The sequence below is a fragment of the Electrophorus electricus genome, chromosome 17, assembly GCF_013358815.1.
Source record: "Electrophorus electricus isolate fEleEle1 chromosome 17, fEleEle1.pri, whole genome shotgun sequence".
Lineage (NCBI taxonomy): Eukaryota > Metazoa > Chordata > Actinopteri > Gymnotiformes > Gymnotidae > Electrophorus > Electrophorus electricus.
Window position 1 is genome coordinate 15,329,023 of NC_049551.1, and position 19,457 is coordinate 15,348,479.

Below are 19,457 nucleotides of genomic sequence, written 5' to 3' on the forward strand. Positions count from 1 at the left end.
TCCCTGTCCACAGAGGTGGCCAGGAACGACACGTGCTCCGAGCTCCCGGAGATCGTCAGTGGCTGGAAGAGTACGTCCCATCCGGACCTGATCCACGGGACGGTGGTGACCTACCAGTGCTACCCAGGTTTCCAGGTGCTCGGCTCCGAGATCCTCATGTGTCAGTGGGACCTCACGTGGAGTGGGGACGTGCCCAGCTGTGAGAAAGGTTAGTGGTGACGTTACAGGCAGGAGTAAGCCATACCAGCTCCCTGCACCCCTGAGCTATGTAATAACCATTGATTACCTAGCCCAGGTGCTTTGGAAGCTGGTATTGATCAAACAAAATGTTAACTGGCTGGTAAGAATAATGCACTGTTTTGATTGATTGTTTTTTTTTTGCCCCTCTGTCATAGCATTAGAGCAGTTTCCACAGGATCCACACTAGTTAATAAACAGAGAGGCCAGTTAATGTCTTCTGACTCGCGGGCTTTTCGAGTGGCCACACAAAGATCATTGTAAAGCAGTCTTGTCTATATGAATACGGATACCCCAACCCTTTCACCTGTGCCACTTAGAACCCGTTCAGAATCATGGCATACAGTTTAATAAGAGACACTATTAAATGGTGATTACATCATCTCCCCGAGGGCCCCGTGGAGGTGCCTCTGTGGGTCTGGTCCAGTAGCAGCGTGTACAGTGAATTACACTCGTAAAGACGTCTTCATGAGAGGAAACTTGACACTGTTGCCAAGCGCTTAGCTTGACTGCCTCCGCATAAAACTTGCCGGCTCCATTAGCACGCCGTGCTGTGTCGGTTTGTCTCGACTGTGAAAAACGTGGCCAGGGAACGCCCGTGCTGTAATAAAACCACAGAAACACAGTCACAGTCGAGAATATACAGAGAAGCAACTGGGATGTCATGGCAAGCTAACCCTCTTAGAGAATAACTGCCACCTACAGGTGATAAGTTGCCACTGCTGCATTTATTTTAATACCACTTACCGAATAAGGTAGTATATGGAGAACTGAATAATTCAGAAAGATTCAACAAAGATTATTAACATTCAAGAAAGCATACTTTCACGTACCTGAGACCTGGACATTTCTTGCATACTAAATGTCTCGCTATCTGAATGGAAAACATTGTTACGGAAAGTCGTCCATTCTCTAGATTGATGTCCAGATAGAGCAGTAATAATTTTGTCTTGCTTCGTTGACAAGTTTCAGCTCGTTTAGTGTTCTTAAACTTTAATCTTCTCTGTCTATAAGATGCAAACAGCCAGAAGACCTCAATATCGAACCTCTCCATTTTTAATGCGGGCCATATTGGGTCCAGTGGGCCGCTCTGAGTGGTCAGCGGCGGTCCTCACTCTTTCCACATCTTTGTGGGGGTTTTTGTTCACGGGTCATAACTCTGTAGTTCAGATGAAGAGAGAAACCTTCTTCAGCCCTTGAGGTTAATTAAGTGATTTATGCTGAGTTCACCCAGAAAAAGCAGATGTGATGAGCATGCCAAAATTGGCCTCATTAGTGTACGCTTGTGTGTGTGGGTCTGTGTGTGTGCACGTTTGTGTGGGTTCCGCAGTGATGGCGTGTCCGGACCCAGGCGTGGTAGAACACAGCCACAGGGTGGTGACTGGCTCCCAGTTTGCCGTGGGCTCCACTGTGCAGTATGTGTGTAATAAGGGCTACGCGTTGTCTGGGCCAGGCATCCTCACCTGCTGCGGCCGCGACACAGCCGACCCTAAGTGGAGCGAGAGGCGGCCAAAGTGTGTCCGTAAGTTTCCACAAATGTACCATTCCCTGCCGTGTACACGCACATGTAATTAAATGTTTCAGTTAGATCATGTATGTTGCATACCATAGCAGAGAAAAGCTATGTCTAATCTGCAGACATTTATATTGTTACCCTCTGTCACCACCTAGTGGATGTCAACGCTGACAATAACTGATTTGATAGTGCCCTGATTTCATGGCATATATAACACAAAATCCAAGTTTCACTTAATAACAGTAACAACTGTTATTAAACAGGCGTTATGAAACTGTGTTGTTCTCCAGCCGAGCGGTACGAACCTTGCAGTAACCCAGGTGCTCCGTCCGCTGCTGTTCAGAGCGCAGAGAAAGCCTTCTTCCAGGCTGGAGAGACGCTCACCTTCGCCTGCCGCCCTGGCTATCAGCTCCACGGGGAGGCCACCATTCGCTGCCTTCCAGGACATCCATCTCAGTGGAGTACCTTGCCTCCTGTGTGCAGGGGTAGGAACCGGGGCCTCGAAACACTATGTCAAACACTGTAGGGCTTGAGGCAGGCTGGGCCCAGAATCAACTGTCGAGAGGTTCTTCTGGTAAAGACAATGGCAACCAGTTATCACGGCCCAGTAGGTTTAATCCCTCAGAGTAAGCCTGTGTTAAGTTAACAGGCTTCAGGGAGGGCACTCGTAGCCGTGGAGCAGGCGGTGAGGTTTTTACTGCTGTTTTTATCTTGCTATCTTGGCTCTTACATTTTTAATTGAAGTCATTAGTTTAATTGAAAGCTGATTCAACTGATGTTTCCTGTTTAAAGCTGTCGCAAATTGAATAGCTCCGTTTAGGCTACAGAACCAGTGAGAGGCCATTTGGAGAAAATGAGAATACTTAATCAAAGGTTTCCCTTAATAGTCTCCATTATTTTTAAGTGCCTAAACTTTTTTTTATGCAAGGGTTGATTTTTACAGAGTAATTCATTTTTGTTTTGGTATTTTTGCTGCTGGTTTTTCAATTATGCTTCTAAAAATGGCCTTTTCTTTTTCTCAGCCTCAGTGGGAGATGTTAGCGGACGCAGATTGGATGGTAAGACTGTTTCTCACATCGGTTGTTTTAATCAAAATGATCAAAGTTCAGTCATGTTTTGCCAGATGGCTAGCCAGTTTTAGAAGTTTATAATTGCCGTGTCGGTTGTTGTAACTTCTGTTAGTGTTGTTGACAGCTGTTGTTGAAAGTATTAATCCCAACTCTGTAATATGTTACAGTTGAGGCATCGAGTATACGAAGAGATTACATGAAACAATAGAGACATATGTGTAGAGTATGTGTAGAGCGCAGTTTGAACCTGTCAGTAGAGCATTTTAATCCCGTCCGTGAAAGCAGTTTGTAATCTGTCATTTCTGCTTTCCTCCTATAGTCGTCAGCTCTGACTTTGGTGCAGAGGGGACCACCATAACTATAGCGGTTATGGTGCCAGTTGCACTGGTGTTACTGGTTATCATAGCCATTTATGTGTACTTCTCAAAGTGAGTGGCCTCAGTGCTCGTAGGGGCTTTGCTGATACTGTGTAACACTTGTACTCGGGTATCCGTCAGTGAGCGTGTAATCGCAGTAAGCATTTGCCTTCTCCTGCATCATTTATCCAGAGTCCAGGGTAAGACTTTCCGCTTACGCCGCTCGGCCTCCCCGCGTTACGACAACATGACGGAGGAGTCTGCATTCGACAACCCCGTCTACGAGACTGCAGTAAGTATGGACATCCTGAACCTGAGGGACGTGGACTCCCACAGCACTGCCGTCCTTTTCTGACTATTCATATCCACCTCCTCGGCTGTCCTGCCATCTCCTCACCAGCAGAGGGCACTCTTCATACCACTTCCATTCTCACCTGAAGTCTCTGGCTCTACTGCGATAAATCTGGTGGTAATTAAAGATGCTCCATCTACACGCACCAGATAAAGATGTTCAATGTCCAATATAGACTGAAGCCTGACAGGTCTCGGGGATACACTGGATAGAGCTGCCACTATGTATAGCTTGAGCAAAGCGTCTAGTTTATTTACCTCAGCGAACTCTTTAAATATTTTGGTTTTTTATGGAATGTTGCACTGCTCTTTGTCTGAAAGCCAAAGCTGGGATGCACAGACACACAGTGGTAATATTCACTGTCGCAAGATGTTGCCATTATCCAAATACATTTCATTATGTACACCCTCACCATATCATTGAGTGTATACGCACATATTTATTCCATGTGTTCTGATTCTTTGAGGTTTTACAAACATAGCTGTGTGATATGGAATATTTTGTCTATATGTTAATATGTTTATGGAGCTTAAATCATCACTTATTATCATTGTATTAACAAATCAATAGATTAGTGAAAGTCTATTGAAACCAAAATATTTGCTGTACAATTGCTTATTGCACTGTTTTATATATTTGGCATTTATTTTGCCCATAATAAGAGGGAAGGTCCTCTTGAAAGCAAGAGACAATGACAGAAGCTCTTGCGCTATGGTAACTGGGGAGTTCTCACCATGTGTTTCAATCTTTCTGCATCTGTGCGCTCCGACCACGGACCTCGCTGGCCACCCCCTCGCCCAGCCCCGGCTGGCTCTCCGCGCTAATTAACAGCTCCGAGTTGGGCTGCCCCGGTGTGACCTCGCCATCAGAAGAGCAGTGAGGTGAGGTGTCCTGAAGGCGACACACATTCTCTCTCGACTCTCGTCACAGGGGGGACAATCCCGGTCTGATCTACAGTCTGATCTGATCACCGCCAACCACAACGTGACGTCCTGCTGTCAGGCTTGTGCGATGCATCACATGACGTGGTCGAGCTGTATTTTAACGCTGAACCAAAAACACTCATAGAAAAATGACACCATCTTTATATTTAAAGTTGTAATCATAGAACAATTATAAATACTGATGCGATTTAATCTGGTTTTTCTCAGGTCTCTTTGGAAGGCTCAAGCTATAACATGCCATTCAGATCAATGTTTTCGTTTGATCCACACTGTGCACTGTGTTAGTCAAATGCTCGCTTTCAAATCCCACTCTGTCGGATTAAACCATTATATATGGGTTTATACTATACATTAATTAACTGTATATAATACTTATTCTTTATTGTTTTTATTTCTTTATGGTAAAAGCACTTCTGTGTACTTTTGGTTTCATGGCGATAACGGTGATATTTCTGGAAATCATTTCTTCATACATTGAACATGTGACTCTTTATTATAGCCCGGGCAAAGAATTGCATTTACTGTACCATTTAAAAGTGTATCAAAACACACTGATCTAGGCCAGTAGGTGTAGCGTGTGGAAGCTAAACTCACTGAAGCAGATCGGACCAAAATTTAAATGTATCAATTGTACAGCTTGACTAATAACATTTATATGGGCCTCACTCAGACCATGCATTCACACTCCAGCCAGTTCTGCGGCACACTTGCGTTCTGCATGGGTATATAACACACACTGCTGCTCAAAAAGGTCCTTGATAAATATTCTTATCATTGCAGGAGACAAGAGACTGTGAGATGTCTGTTTCGGGCCTGGTCATCAGTGGAGTCCTACGTCTGGCACCTCTCCTCTCCCATGACAGTTCTTGCTCCTTTCCTGGCAACCCTTCTACTCCGTCTCTGCCTTTCACGGAGTCCTTGTACAGTATATTTTTCTCCAGAGGACCTCTGCCAACACTGGAAAAGCGGTGGACAATATGATGTTATTTTTGTAGCGCTTCGGCAGCAATGACCCACGATACGTGTGTATGAAAATAAGAACAATAGCAAGAGGATTTTTTTTTTTTTTCCATTTGGGATTCTTCAGTTCCCAGGTGGAAAAGTCTGTATCCAAAAGTCTGTATCCATAAGACAGGACATGCTTGAGAATGACTGTCCCATATTATCTAACTACGCCACAGTGACACTAAGACCATCATTATTCAGTCTGTTTATTACATGGAAACCACTGAATGTCTGCATGGGGGTTTTATTTCTTAAAGACTTGGTAAATAAACTGACTATACAAAATCTAAAATGTTTTTTTTTTGTCTACTTTGAGAAAAGATGAGTACACCTTTGATAAATACATTTCACTTACTAGTGGATAAAGTCTACTACTTCCTGATAGGTATAAGACTCCTTATTGATAGGCCACAGACCCATTGCAACAATCAGAATTTGATCAAAGGTTATTCTTGTCAAGTGCAAGTGGATTTTAAAAGTGCTTAAAAGCAATTAAACCAAGTGACCTGTAGCTTATCTGTGAAGCGTGTGATTGGTGTATGAGGTCCGTGTCAGTTGAACTGGCCAATCAGAGATCAGTGTAACGGCGCAAACGCACAATGCCACGACGGGCACCGTGAACCTGGGAAGGAATTAGATATCTGGCAGAAGAAAAGCTGACATAGATACTGAACAACCACTGCCCGCACTGTTTATATATTTACAACAAAAGTAAAAATATAACCGGACATGGAAAACGCCTCACAAACCGACGAACCTCTTCCAAGATGGCTCCGAGGTCGGCCGCGCTGCGCATGCGCAGACACCGTCGTGCGCAGGTTTGCGCCAAGTGTGCGGAGGATGTGGCGAGTGTCGCTGGACGCGCAGAGCTGCTCCATCACAACAACTACCATCGCCGTTATTATCTCCGACGCTTTCACAGTCTGAACGGCTTCGGTCTCACAGCTTCGGTCTGTTCCCCGGGAGCTTCTCGGTGCCGCAGAGGTTTCGTGTCCCCGCGCCATGGAAGAGGGCGGTCTGGCGTCTTTGTCCCGCGTCTTTGCGAGCTGCCATCGCGGGCAGGAGGAACAGGCAACACGCAGGCTAGGCCTCAGCTAGGCCCCTCACCGCTTTTCTCTTCGTTTCTCCTGCTCGCTGACACCGGTGCCGTTTTTTGTTGTTGCTCTGGAAAATACGCGTCCGCTTGACTTTGAAATTGCTCCTTTTGAAAATACGCGGTTGATTTTTTTGGTTGTTTCATTTTGGATGGTGAAAGACTGTTAGCTCTCCACCTAACTGGCTAAACGGTTGCCTAGCACAACACTGGCATCGACGCGACTTTAGAGGATTATCTCTGTTCATAACGACCCGCGATGAGCGGTCACCGGTCCAACACCTTTCTCTGAGAGGAAGGCTCTTCTCGGGCTGAAAGATTTGGACGTTATTGGTTTGGAAAGGTTACGGGCAAAGCTCCGCAGCTAAGCGGACTGAACTGACTGCTAACACTCGGCAGTGTGAATGTGGGGTAAAATGGAGACCCCGACGATTGTGTACGATCTGGATACCTCCGGTGGTCTGATGGAGGTAAGCGACGACGACTAGAAACCCGAAGTGACGGTGATCTTTATTTAGTCAAGTCGACGATTTTACCGGCTGATGGAGATTTTGTTTAGCGACCGAAGCTAACTGTAGGCAAACCAGGCTAGCTAGCTAGCAGGCTAATTGGCTATCGATAACCTAGCGTAGCTATTCTTTTAGCTGGCTGGCTTGGCGTGCAAATATCTCGCCAGCCTGTACACTTTGTTTGTTTTGACGGTTTTAAAAAAGAGCCCAAATCAAACCTCGGGCCATGTGTCACTCGCAGTGAGCGCTAATGTGATTTTACTTCAGCTAGCTAGCCTGCTAGTCTTTCTGGGCCCAACAATGGCTGACACGTCTCGAGTCAAGCCAAGGAGGGTGGACGCCATATGTTTTTTTCTTTTTCTTTTTTTTGCTAGCTAGCATGATGTTTCTCTTAAATATCACAGCAGTTCGCCAGGTATTCCTCTCATCGCGAAGTGAGTGTAAAATACAGAGCCGTAAGCGACACGTTTGTGCATAAAGGCTTTTTTATTATTATTTATTTATTTATTTTTAAAAATCAGAATTGGCTCGCTGGCAGGCTTGCTCCTCTCGCAGGAAAGCTGCTGGGTCTCCTCTCGCTAGACAGGTGATTCACAATTTTTTTTTTAAGACGGTCCTCTTCTGTGTTTCAGCAAATTCAAACTTTGCTCGCACCCCCGAAGTCGGAGGATGGAGAGAAGAGTAGGAGAAAACTGGACCGCAGCACCAGGAGAACGGGCCGAGCGACCAACCACGACACCTGCGACAGCTGCCGTGAAGGGGGGGACCTCCTGTGCTGTGACCACTGCCCCGCCGCCTTCCACCTGCAGTGCTGGTAGGCAGCTTGTGGGGATCCTCGGCAGGAACTCCCTGAAAGTGGAGAGGGATCACGTTCTGGGTTGCACCTCATGAGGTGGAAGGGTTTACGTCTGTGTTTGTCAAAAATAACCCTGACTTGTGCACATCGGGCTTTTCCCTGTGCATGTAACAGAATGTGAAATCAAGTGACCAAACTGTGCCCTTTGAGTTGTCACTTTCCGAATGTAAACTGTTTGTTTATTGTCTTCCCTTGTTAAACATGTTGTTAAAAAAAATTGCCCAATTATAACCGGAGTAAGTCTGGTTTTTGTCCAGGCCAGGGAGAGAAGAACTAGTTGTTTAGTTCTGGTAAAGGCGCTGATGTTGAGCAAGTTGTAACGTGAAGCACCCACTATCGCACCCCTCTGTTCTCTAGAACTGACAGCTCTCGATTGTGGTTGGTATTGTCCTAAAGTGAGATTTCAGTAACTTATTTCGGCAGCGTAATAGCTGCTGCCAGGGTTACGATGAGCAGGCTCTCTCGTGTTAGTAAATGAAGTGGATTTCTATGTCTTCGAAGGCGTGTATGTCTCTGCGCCTCAGGGTTGGGGTCACAGGCCTTCATAAATAAACGTGATCCATGCATGCAGGGCAACTGAATGTTCTAGCTGTAGAATGCATTATAGAAATGCCAGGCCGACAGAATAATAGGGAAATAAAAAGACATGCCATGATTAACTTATTAGAAACGCAGCCAAAAGCTCTTTAAAAAGCACTAAGCAGCCTCTCAGAGCAGTTCTGTGTCGTTGCCTTGCAGCTCCGTGTACTGCTTAGATTTATTACCACGGCTAATGTTGCGTACCGTTCTGAAATGCTTGGATTCATTCTTTGCTCTGCTTGCTTGTTGTTGTTGTTTGCTGTGGCACTGCTGCAAGAGTAAATGAATCCACGTGAGTTTGGAGACCCACACGACACCGGACCTATCCAGCGTGCACTGTGCTCCGAGGCCCTTGGCCCGGTGCCTGGACGTGCCCGAGACTGCCCACAGTCTCACCTGCTTTTCATCAAGCTCAGCTCTGGGCCGTCGCCACATTCAAATAGCCCTAGTGTGGATGGAATTGACCTTCGGTGCAGGGCGCCTGCTCATTTGAATTAGCGTGAGCCGAGAAGTGCCCATTAGAGAACCGCAGCTTTCAGCTTAGAGGTGGGTCATTTCTAGTGTGCCGCGCGTCAAAGATGGCGCTCATAAAATCAAAAGTTGACAGTGAAGGACATCAAACAAACCCCAGGGAGATTAGTTGGTCTTAACACGTCTACCTGTGCGTTTGTGGTTTTATGAGGCAAATTGTTGTCCTAAATCCCAAGGGGATGGATGGTGTGAAGATTGGGTTAAACCCAGAAGAGAAACTGCGACCACTGAACCTTTCTCATTGATTATGGTCTTCAGTGTCTCATGCCACAAAAGTGGACGCTTAAGAGCTCGGATGAGTGTTGGAAAGCTGTGTGCATGGGATGCCACATATGGGTTGAGGATTAACAGACAGAGGCCCCTTTCTTGGAGAGTCCCTCTGGTTTTCCGGTATACACAGAGCTGAGTGTTTGTTTACCCTTGGAAGAATGGGAAGTGAGAGATCGTTTTCGCTAAACCAACGTTTTTGTCTGTTTGCAATCTGTGCACGTGTGCACGTCTGTGTGCACGCTGCCAGAAGGAACACAAACCAGCTACGTTGGGCAACATAAACCAGGCGGTGTTCATTTCATGTGGTTAAGATGATGCAGCCTTTTCTGTATAAAAAAAAAAAACCCTCAAGTAACATGTCTATAAAGGTTTTGTTTGGCTGATTTGCTGACTGGCCTTTTGGGCTTGGTGGGGGAAAAAGTCATGAGCACTGCATATGGAATCCTCAATCTAATGTTGCAAAGTGATCTGTAGTAACATGGTTTTGGGTATTTTATCTCTGTAAATGTCTGTTTAAACTGTTGTCCTGAATCAGTTTAAGGGCGCTGTCTTCATGGTTGCTTACTTGTTTTTGTTGTGTGTGGGTTTTTAATTTTTTATTTTTTTTACCCCTTTCTGTTTCTAATTTTCTTCCAGTAACCCACCGCTTAGCAGGGAAATGCTGCCCCCTGGTGACTGGATGTGCCATCGCTGTACAGTTCGTAAGAAGGTGAGGGGGTGTTGTGGGGGTGGAGGAGGAGCATGGCTTGTGTTCCTAACCCATAGGAAAAGTAACGTAGAACGACGCCTGCTATAGCACCTGTGATAAGTGGCGTATGTGATCTCGTTCGTGTGCAGTACTGAGTGTTCTGAGTAGTGGTCTTCCACCATGTTGTGCAGAAACGAGAACAGAAGAAAGAGCAGATCAACGGCCTCATGCTGGCGAAGCAGGCGCCGTCCCCGGCCACCGAGCTGGACCTGGGGACCCTCCGGCTGGACCCCGCCGTGGCCGTGGGAGGCACGGGCCTCCGTGCGGCCGTGGCCCAGGTCCGGCTCCTAGAACGGCGGCCCAGCAGCCGGCCGGCCACCCCCACCTCCAACGCTTCCTCGACGGACACGCCCACGCTCTCAGAGCAGAACGACATGGAGGAGGACCTGCTTGACGTGGAGGACGAGGCCCAGGGCTCGGAGCCCGAGAGTGCAGGCGCGCCTGCCACCCTAAAAAGGCCCTTCGACCTGCTGATCGCCGCCGCCATGCAGAGGAACCCCACGCAGTTCCAGCTCCCCAACGACCTCACCTGCACTACCGCACTTCCAGGTAGATTTGCCGCACTCTTCTTCAACAGGGTTCGGGGGGGGAGGGTTAGGACAGCCAGGACTTCACAGCTATGCAGCGGTCGCTTTTCGGCCTCTCCGACACGCATCTCACGGGCCTTCTTCTCGTTCTTCAGGAACCAGCAAGAAGAGGAGGAAAGAAGAGATGACTGGGAAGAATGTCAAACGGCCTCAGCACGAGCTGGACCACTACGGGCTGGTCCCACTGCCCGTCAAAGTGTGTTACGCCTGCAGCAGGTAACGCCCTGTCGGACCGCCCTGCAGTGACTAATTAGAACTACTGCTGTTTTCTAAATTTGATTATATAATCGAGTTGTTTGAAAACCCAGATATTCCGTTTGTAAAATGTAATATTTGATTGTGAGAGAAAAAGCAGCACTCCTGAGTGTCCCAAGTTCTCGCGTGGGTCTCGGCTGCTAACGGAGACACATGACATCACTTTCACTGATTGACAATGAAATGTTGGTCAAGCACAACACAAAAACAACCACGTGGTAACAACGGCAGAGAGTTCACTCAGCCGCAGAGAGGGTGATTTTGCCATTTTGGTCAGTAGGCGGTTGTATTTAAGTTCGTTAACCTTCCAGCACTAGCAAGCCACATGTTGAAAATGTGCACCCGACAATGTGGCCTGGTGTGTGCTAGCCTTTTTTTTTTGTGCTTGCTAGAGTTTGGGGAATTCTTGCGTCAAGAATATCAGTAGCCTACTTTTCCATTTTTAATAACATTTTATTGTAAATCTCTAAGGGTAAAACATCTTTGCCAAACGTTTTTTGGAGCTGTGTGCAAAAATACTCAACTGTAGGCTACAGCAATGAGCAAATAGTTATTCAAGGCTAAAGACAGAAGCTTCATGCACAGCAAGTCCCCAATGGTTTGAGTATTTCATGTTTTATGTTAAGACAGATTTGTGTTAAAATAAATAGACTTATACAAGTAGTTGTTTGTCGCTACATTGGTTTGCACACTTATGGCCATAATGAGTAAAAATGCATATTCATACGCTTTGAACCTGTGTTTTTAAAAGGAATAATCAAATGTTATTTTTGACCCATTTTGACGGTTCGAGTTTGTGCGTGTGCTTTTTGTTTGTTTTTGTGGTGACTGCTGCCTCAGTGTCGTTAACGTGTGAAAAATATCGTACTAATGAGGTTCTCTCTGTGTTTGCAGAAATTGCACAGTATGGTGTTTTACGTTTCAACCCCGTGCTTATTTCTGTTGAGTAATTGTAGCATTTTTTTGTTGATTGCTCTTGAGAAAGTGACAATGTCCTAGATTGCTTGTGGTTGGAGTAACCGTCGCTGCCTGTAAAACCGCCTGCCTTAAAGTGGAGATAGATCACATTCTGGGTGGATGGAGGGCTGCTTTGTGGTTTTTTTTGTTGTTGTTTTTTGTCAGGCAGTTCTCCCGGGTTGCCCCAGAGGGCAGGACCCGTGCCGCCCAGGCTGAGAGGTAGCACTAGATTAGGCTGTCTGAATTTCCATGAGGACCCTACGCAGGCAGTTTGCAGAGATCTCTTAGGACCGTGGCAGTATGTACGTGTAACAGAACAGTTGATCTCTGTGGGCCGCGCCTCGTTGTAGGAGCTGCAGGATGGCGCCGCTGATCCAGTGCGATTACTGCCCGCTGCTGTTCCACATGGACTGCCTGGACCCGCCGCTCACTGCCATGCCCGCGGGCCGGTGGATGTGCCCCAATCACATTGAACACTTGGTGGTAGGCGGCACCTTGTCCCACATTGTCCATTTAATAATAATTTAGTTAATTATAAATCATCATGAATGAGATTTAACACATTAACTATGTAGGAGAAGTTTTAAGCATTGTTTATTGATGTAATTTGTCATCTTGCCTGTTCCAGCTGAATCAGAGAAGCCTGACACTGAGCAACCGCTGCCAGCTGTTTGACCAGTTTCAGGACCGCATATCCCAGCATGCCGTCAAAGTGGACTTCCTGCAGCGAATACACCGGCAGCACCCGCCTACACGGCGAGCATTGCACAGTCGTAGCAAGAAAGCCTTGAAGGTCAGACCTCGGTTGTGACATGTGAACCAGGTCTCGCATTGTGCTGTTCAGACCCGTTTGGGATTGGTAACGCCATCGGCTCTGCCCACAGGTCCCAGACGCCATCAAATCGCAGTACCAGAACCCACCTGTGATGATCCCCCCTGCCAGAATCCGGGACGGCGAGCTAATCTGCTCAGGCGTTCTGGACGCTTCTGCCACTCAGCATTATACCAGCGCCGATGAGCAGCACCAGGTGTGTATGGCGCAGCGCAGCTCCAGCCTTCGTACTGTATTCATTTTTGTGCTGGTTCACATTTGAACCACTTCCTCCACTTGACCCCCTGGCAGTGGCTCCGAGATGTGGTCTCGCTGCAGTGCAGCATCATGAGGCACCTGTCTGCCAGGCAGTGGGAGTCTGCGCAGGCAGAGAGAGCGGAAGTGAAGCCCAGCGCGGCCTCGGACGAGCCCGGCCCTCGCTGCCTTACGTGCGGCAAGCCGGAGGTCAGCGTCAACTCCGTTGAGGGGCACGCGGCCTGCACGGACAGGACTTGCCGGAGCTGCGGGACCGCCAACGGCCCAATGGTGAAATCGGCCCACGCCAACGGTGGACAGGTCTGCCCTGCTGCCTTGGATGACCCCCAGCACAGGCTAGGCGAGCTCCCCGGACTCAGCCCTGACGCGCCCCGCCCACACGTGACGCCCGCGTCCCCTGAACTGGCCAATCACACCAGCCCTGCGCTCGTTAAGACTGAGGACCCGACTTTGAAGTCCTGTCCCACCTCAGAGCCCTTGGTCTCTGTGTGTGTTAAATCTGAACCCAGCCCCCCTCCAGCTCACGGTCTAAGGACTTCCCCGAGCTCACAGGGGGGGCAAATGTCTCTGATGGGTAAACGGTTGACATCGTCTCACGCCTCTGAGACACTCGCCATGACATCTCCACAAGTGGCCCCGGACAGTAGTATCAGCTGCCAGTTATCTTCAGCACTCTCCACTGGTAAGTCCTGGTACTGCATTAAAATGACGAGGCACTTGCCGAGCACCGAGTTGGGGGGAGAGAGAGAGAGGTCCAACTAATTTTTGTAATCACTCCTCAGATGGAAAGTTTAACAGCGACACGGCAGCACAGAGTGCCGGCTCGGAGCTATTAAACTTGGGAGACCTCGCCAACTGCCTGAAGGCTATGATGAAGGGGTCTGGAGGTGAGTCCATCTCTCAGCACCAACTTCTGCTGCGATCAGCCCTCCTCGTCTGGGTCACACACCTGTGCTGCTCCCGCAGAGATCGAGCTCAACGCCCTGGACGAGAGGTTCGTCAAGCTCCTGGCCTGGCAGCGGATCCAGCAGCTGTTTGAGCCCAAAGCTCCTCCCGCTCCCAGCGGTGCGGCATCATCTCCTGCTGCTGCCTCCTTTGTGCGCCAGAGCCAGCGTATGGCAGGTGCGAGGCATCCTCTCCCCCCATGATGCGTGTGTCTCACCAACACACACACACCCCGGTTTGTCTTTAAAACACTACAGCCTGCTAACAGTCAGAAAAGGGTAGCTTGCGTGGTACGGTCCAAGCTGAGCTGTATGATGCTAGCAGGCACTTTAAATCAGTGCGAGGGGTACCACGTAACGATAGAAGCCTTAACCGGGACCTCCCCTCTCTTCCTCTCCAGCACAAAACAAGGACGTCCAGGCCAGAGCTACGTTTTATCCCCTGTCTGGGAAAGGGGCAGCAGTCAGCATGTCGTACAGAAGCCTTTACATCGGAACTGGTGAGTGGTTCTCCTGCCACAACGTCTCGTGCTTGAGGGGACAGGCTGTGGATCGTGTTTACCAGATTTCGGACATTTCTTCTGCAGGTGCTGACATGGACGTGTGCCTTACCAATTACGGCCATTGCAATTACGTATCGGGAAAACACGCTTGCATCTTTTACGACGAGGTAAATCGTTTCTGATGACCTTTGAGCTAACCCAGTTATTACGCCTGAGCCTGGGAGTAATAATTCATTCTGAACTCCCAAACCTGGGCGTCATAATTCACTCCGAACACAGCATTTTGAAGGTAAGGGGTGTTTTTTGCGCCAGGTTGCTTAATGATGTGTCATTTTTCCCATGCCTTCTCAGAACACGAAACAGTACGAGCTGCTGAACTACAGCGAGCATGGCACGACGGTGGACAACGTGCTGTACTCGTGCGACTTCTCCGAGAAGACAGGGCCACGCCCATCCAGCAGCCTGGTGACCAAAGTGCAGAATATTATTCGTGAGTACAGAGCCACACACACAGTGCAGTCTGGTGGCTGTATTCTGCTACGCTGCTCTTCAAGAACCAACAAGTTTAATATGGTAACTGGAAAAATGGTACATTTAATGACAGTGGAAGGTACAAACGTCAGTAGGACACCGCTTTCCTTACCGGGCCCTTTGTCTAAGCCACGGGTTGCCCAGCTGTGTTCGTGTACTAAACCCTGTGCGGTTTTCTCACATCAGACACACTCGTATCAGACTGTCAATCAGACACTACTGAAGGCTGCAAACGGGTGCCAGCTCTCTAGGGCATGGAGCGTTATGCTCGTTCCGACGCCGCCCTCTGTGGATCAGACCCAACCCCACTATTGTCTCCCCTCTCCTTCAGGCCGCTGTAAGAAGCGGAAGCAGCCGGACGAGGGCAGCGTCCTTCCCCGGGGCGGCGTGATGAGCAGCCAGGCCGACGAACCGCCCGCCGGCCCCTGCGGCTGCAAGGCCAGCGGCTCGAGCCTGATCGGGGGCAGCGGAGCCGGCTGGGAAGGCACGGCTCTCCTCCACCACGGCAGCTGCGTCAAGCTGGGCTGCCTCCAGTTCATCTTCAGCGTCACAGAGTTCGCCAGCAGGCAGCCCAAAGAGGAAGAGGCCGCCGGCGCCGTGGGCTGCAGCCACGTACCCGTGCCCGGCCAGCAGGGGGAGCCGCTGGCCAAGACCATCTCCCAGATCCACCAAGTGCCACTGCTGCACTACAACCCCATTCCTTAGCCCCCTCCAACTCCTAACCCGCCTCCCAGAGCTCAGACTTGTACAAAATGTACGCTTGTTTTGTAATTATTTAATTGTTCATACATTTGCATGAGGTGAAGTATTTGGTTGTTTTTTCCCCCTCTCTACGGAGGATCTGATTTTGTGGGCAAGTTGCACATAGAACCTTTTCTTTGTGTATGTAAATGCAAAAAGTTGAGTTCCTCGAGTTTGCATTTTTAAAAGGGAATTTGGGGCGTTCTTGATATTCTGAGAACCAATGCGGAGGCAAGAAGTTTCCACTTGTAAAGAAAGCAGAACACGTTCTATTTTGTGCCAGTACCGATAGTTTTTATATAAACATGCTTTTTTTTTCCCATAAAATTAAAACTTTTTATTTACTCATTTTTATTTAATGTGTACTGTATTTGGAGTATAGTAACGTTCCGGTGTTCCTTCTCGCTACCTTGACAGTAGCCTCCCTCTGTTTGGATGCGTCCACGTTGTATATATGTCTATGTATCTGTCCATGTACCTGTGTGAATATACAAATATCCACACATCAGATCGATATGAAAGGAATCCGTTGTTCAAACCCCAGAGAGGGAAGTGCTGGGTTCCGTGTGTGTATATATACACCATTTTGGCTTTTATATTTGATGTTCTGTAGCTATCAAAGTGTTACGTCCTCCTTTTCTCCGATACTGTAGTCATTATGTATATGTCTGTTTCAAAGAGATTTCATCAGAACAGTTTCATGTACCCTGTAATTACAATTTTGACCAGTTTCCTGTCTGTCAAACAATGTAAATATCTACAGATTTTAAATAACATGCTTTAGAAACACTGAGCCGTTGCATATTTTTCTAAGCACTTGGAGCGACGCGGTGGGGGGTTATAGGATTGCCTTTGTGTTGGCAGCGCGCAGGAAACGGCACGCATCTCTCGCTCCCTCACATACACACACACACACAAACCCCCACCCCGAGTATGCACACTTATTCATGGACTTTATTTGAGCAGGGTAGTGCAAACGTCTGTGGTGTTTGCACCCTTACGGTTGTTTACGCGTTCCTCATCAGGCGTTAGGCCTACGCTTCATATGCAGACTCATGAAAACCAGCTGACGCAGGAGAGAGTTGAGAGCGTGCAGTATAGGACGTTTTCCCTGTTGCACGTTTCCGATTTAAGACGACGTAAGTGCGGATACTCAACTATGATGTTTGATTTTCTTATAATTAGCGCAGCTCTGCTGGGCATCGGTTACGCGGTCTTGTGGTTAACGGTTTTGAAAATGCCAAGGTTCAAAAGATCTGTGAAATTAAACGGGAAGACGGTTATCATAACGGGTAAGTGCTGTGGTTTTTTTTCATCCCGATATTACACCTCTATACGCGGATCTTTTGACCAGTCTTCGTTAAAACAGGTTGCGCATCCAAACCAGCGACTCCGTCTGTTGCATAATGCATGACTTCTGCCCCGCAACGCAACCTACTTCGACGATGAATCGTTGCTTGAAAACGCGAACCAACTTCTGATTCCCATAAAAATTAGTCAGTACAGGTCACTGACCCTTTAAACTACAACAAAAATAACGTTTAGTAACGAATTCCCACATTTGCGTGGCGGCCTTTGATTTGCATAACGGCACGTAATGAATAATGAATGCGCTGGGGGTTTTTTTCAGGTTCAAACACAGGTATTGGCAGGGCCACGGCACTGGACCTTGCCAAAAGAGGAGCACGAATAATACTGGCCTGTAGAGACAAGCAACGAGCTGAAAGCGCAGCCAACGACATTAAAAAGGTAACGCCGTAATGTTAGAATGGCGATGCTGATCTCCGATGGAGCTTTAAAGGCTAATTAGTGGGGGCAGGTGCTGGCGTAACTCCACTGAAAGATTGACCGTTTCTCGTCATCTCACAGCAAAGTGGGAACAACGAGATCGTATATATGCACTTGGATCTCGCCAGTCTACAATCTGTGCGTTCTTTTGCTGAAAACTTTCTCAAAACCGAGCCCAGACTGGACATACTCATCAACAACGCTGGTGAAATCTCATTTTTCTCTGCCTTAATGATCATGTAATACGACCTAATGTGCGCTTGTCTTAAATGTATGATTTCGTTTTTATTATTTCTGCTTGTCCAAATACAGGAGTTGTGATAGACGGCAAGACCAAGGATGGTCTTGGAATGATCTTTGGAGTCAATCATATTGGCCATTTCCTATTAACTGTTCTGTTGCTGGACCGACTGAAGGCGTGTGCCCCCAGCAGAGTGGTGACCGTCTCCTCACGGGGTTATGAGATCGGGAACATCGATTTCGAATGCATCAACGCCCACAAGGACCTCGGCCGGGGAAACTCCGCATTAAGCTTGCTCAGGCTATACACCCACAGTAAACTCTGCAATATTCTGTTCACCCACGAACTGGCCAAGAGACTCGAGGGCACAAACGTAACATGCTACAGTCTCCATCCAGGTCTGTCTGCCGCGCAAACATCCCCAAAGCTGATATGCCCCCACCTCACCCAATAATAAAGTGGGGGGGGGGGGTTTACATTAACCTCTGTGCGTAATGATCTCTCTGCAGGAGCTATACGTACGGAAATAGGTCGGCACGCGAACCTGTTGTGGAAGATGGTCTTGACGCCCATCATGGCTCTGTTCTTTCGGGACGTGGAGTCGGGGGTCCAGACGACTCTCTACTGTGCCCTCCAGGAGGGCATCGAACACTTAAGCGGACGTTACTTCTCCAAGTGCGCTGTGCAGAAGGTGCGTGCCAAGGCCAGAGATGACGCCACCGCCAAGAAGCTTTGGGAAGTCAGTGAGAGGCTGAGTGGTCTTGCTTAACGTCAAACGTGCTGCCATGCATCGATTTGTTAGGTTTAATTTCAGCTGCGCTCGTTTCAGTTTTATTTTACCAACGTCATGTTCTAATATATTAGCGCAGGGTGTTTGGCAACAGCCCAGGAACCTGGAGGAAAAGGCTGTGGTGGGTTAAGCAGGTGTGGTGTAGCTGGAGGCTACGTGTCTAGAACCCTTTGTAAGTGAGAGGCATGTAGATTGGAAATGCCTCTCATGATCACTAACAGAGACCCCCCACACCCAACCTGCCCAACGAGCAATGTAACAATAACTAGTAAGCACCTGTGCTCTCGAAATACTAACAGATCACCATTTTGTCTTTTCATAAATCCTTCTGAGACTGACAGAAGACAATAGCTTAGTGCCGTGGACTCTGACTTCATTTATTGGCCATTATTGTCTTTGTGCCTGTCTGCCATACTTATTCACTTTAATCTGAAAAAGGGGGAACTTGTTATACAAACGCGACCAAATAATGTGTAAAGAAATCCACAGGTTATGTCCTTCAGAGATGGACGCACGCTGATGAATCTCTGTAGTGTTGTGCAGCATCGTTGACGTGGGAAAGAAGTGACGTACAGCAGGAATTCAGAAGCTTCATTTAAATTGTTTTCATTCCTAGGTAAGGTAGATAATCCCACACTGCACGTATTTTAGGAGAAATGGCAAAACTCAGCTGGATTCATTCATGCTATATATTCATTCATGTTATTGTTATATTTCCAGATCAAAAAATAAAACACGATTATAACAATTAAGAATGCAAGCTGCTCGAAAGCACGTGACTACAACCTAAACATATGAGCAGTCCGCTAAATCAGATTAACCAACTCTTGTAACAACTGAAGTGCAAAAGATTCTAGGTTTCATTTCTTGAGTAATGTATTCAGTTTCTATCTTTTTCTTAAATAAAGTTTGACATGTGCAGAGGCCGACATTCATTGTCTCGCGCGTAATCATTCATTTGCACTTG

At 47.7% G+C, this 19,457-nt stretch overlaps 3 protein-coding genes across 5 annotated transcripts in view; all 3 read left to right on the forward strand.

Annotated features, from left to right (window-relative positions):
• The window catches only part of sez6a (seizure related 6 homolog a), a 92,091-nt gene extending 86,319 nt beyond the window's left edge, over nucleotides 1-5,772 (forward strand). The window contains exons 11-18 of one of the 2 annotated variants that reach the window (XM_035535900.1): nucleotides 14-208; nucleotides 1,568-1,759; nucleotides 2,044-2,238; nucleotides 2,776-2,811; nucleotides 3,143-3,251; nucleotides 3,372-3,471; nucleotides 4,333-4,412; nucleotides 5,256-5,772. In XM_035535900.1, coding sequence (XP_035391793.1) covers nucleotides 14-208; nucleotides 1,568-1,759; nucleotides 2,044-2,238; nucleotides 2,776-2,811; nucleotides 3,143-3,251; nucleotides 3,372-3,471; nucleotides 4,333-4,359 — 854 coding nt within the window. In that variant the 3' untranslated portion in view covers nucleotides 4,360-4,412; nucleotides 5,256-5,772. The other variant, XM_035535899.1, reaches the window with a different exon arrangement.
• Nucleotides 5,773-6,134: 362 nt separating this feature from the next.
• On the forward strand, nucleotides 6,135-16,464 carry phf12a (PHD finger protein 12a). Its single transcript, XM_035535366.1, has 15 exons — nucleotides 6,135-7,043; nucleotides 7,715-7,896; nucleotides 9,955-10,027; nucleotides 10,198-10,615; nucleotides 10,749-10,869; nucleotides 12,216-12,348; nucleotides 12,494-12,658; nucleotides 12,750-12,893; nucleotides 12,989-13,634; nucleotides 13,735-13,839; nucleotides 13,919-14,074; nucleotides 14,298-14,396; nucleotides 14,484-14,566; nucleotides 14,751-14,889; nucleotides 15,262-16,464. Exons 1-15 carry the CDS (start codon nucleotides 6,978-6,980, stop codon nucleotides 15,633-15,635), a joined length of 2,904 nt encoding a protein of 967 aa, XP_035391259.1. The 5' UTR covers nucleotides 6,135-6,977; the 3' UTR covers nucleotides 15,636-16,464.
• Nucleotides 16,465-16,543: 79 nt separating this feature from the next.
• Nucleotides 16,544-19,419, forward strand: dhrs13a.1 (dehydrogenase/reductase (SDR family) member 13a, tandem duplicate 1). 2 transcript variants are annotated; one of them, XM_027003448.2, is made up of 5 exons: nucleotides 16,544-16,963; nucleotides 17,302-17,420; nucleotides 17,541-17,664; nucleotides 17,772-18,098; nucleotides 18,210-19,419. In XM_027003448.2, exons 1-5 carry the CDS (start codon nucleotides 16,717-16,719, stop codon nucleotides 18,467-18,469), a joined length of 1,077 nt encoding a protein of 358 aa, XP_026859249.1. In that variant the 5' UTR covers nucleotides 16,544-16,716; the 3' UTR covers nucleotides 18,470-19,419. The 2 variants fall into 2 exon arrangements, with proteins under 2 accessions (XP_026859249.1, XP_026859250.1); XM_027003449.2 differs by having other exon boundaries at nucleotides 16,544-16,810.
• The last annotated feature ends 38 nt before the right edge of the window (nucleotides 19,420-19,457 follow it).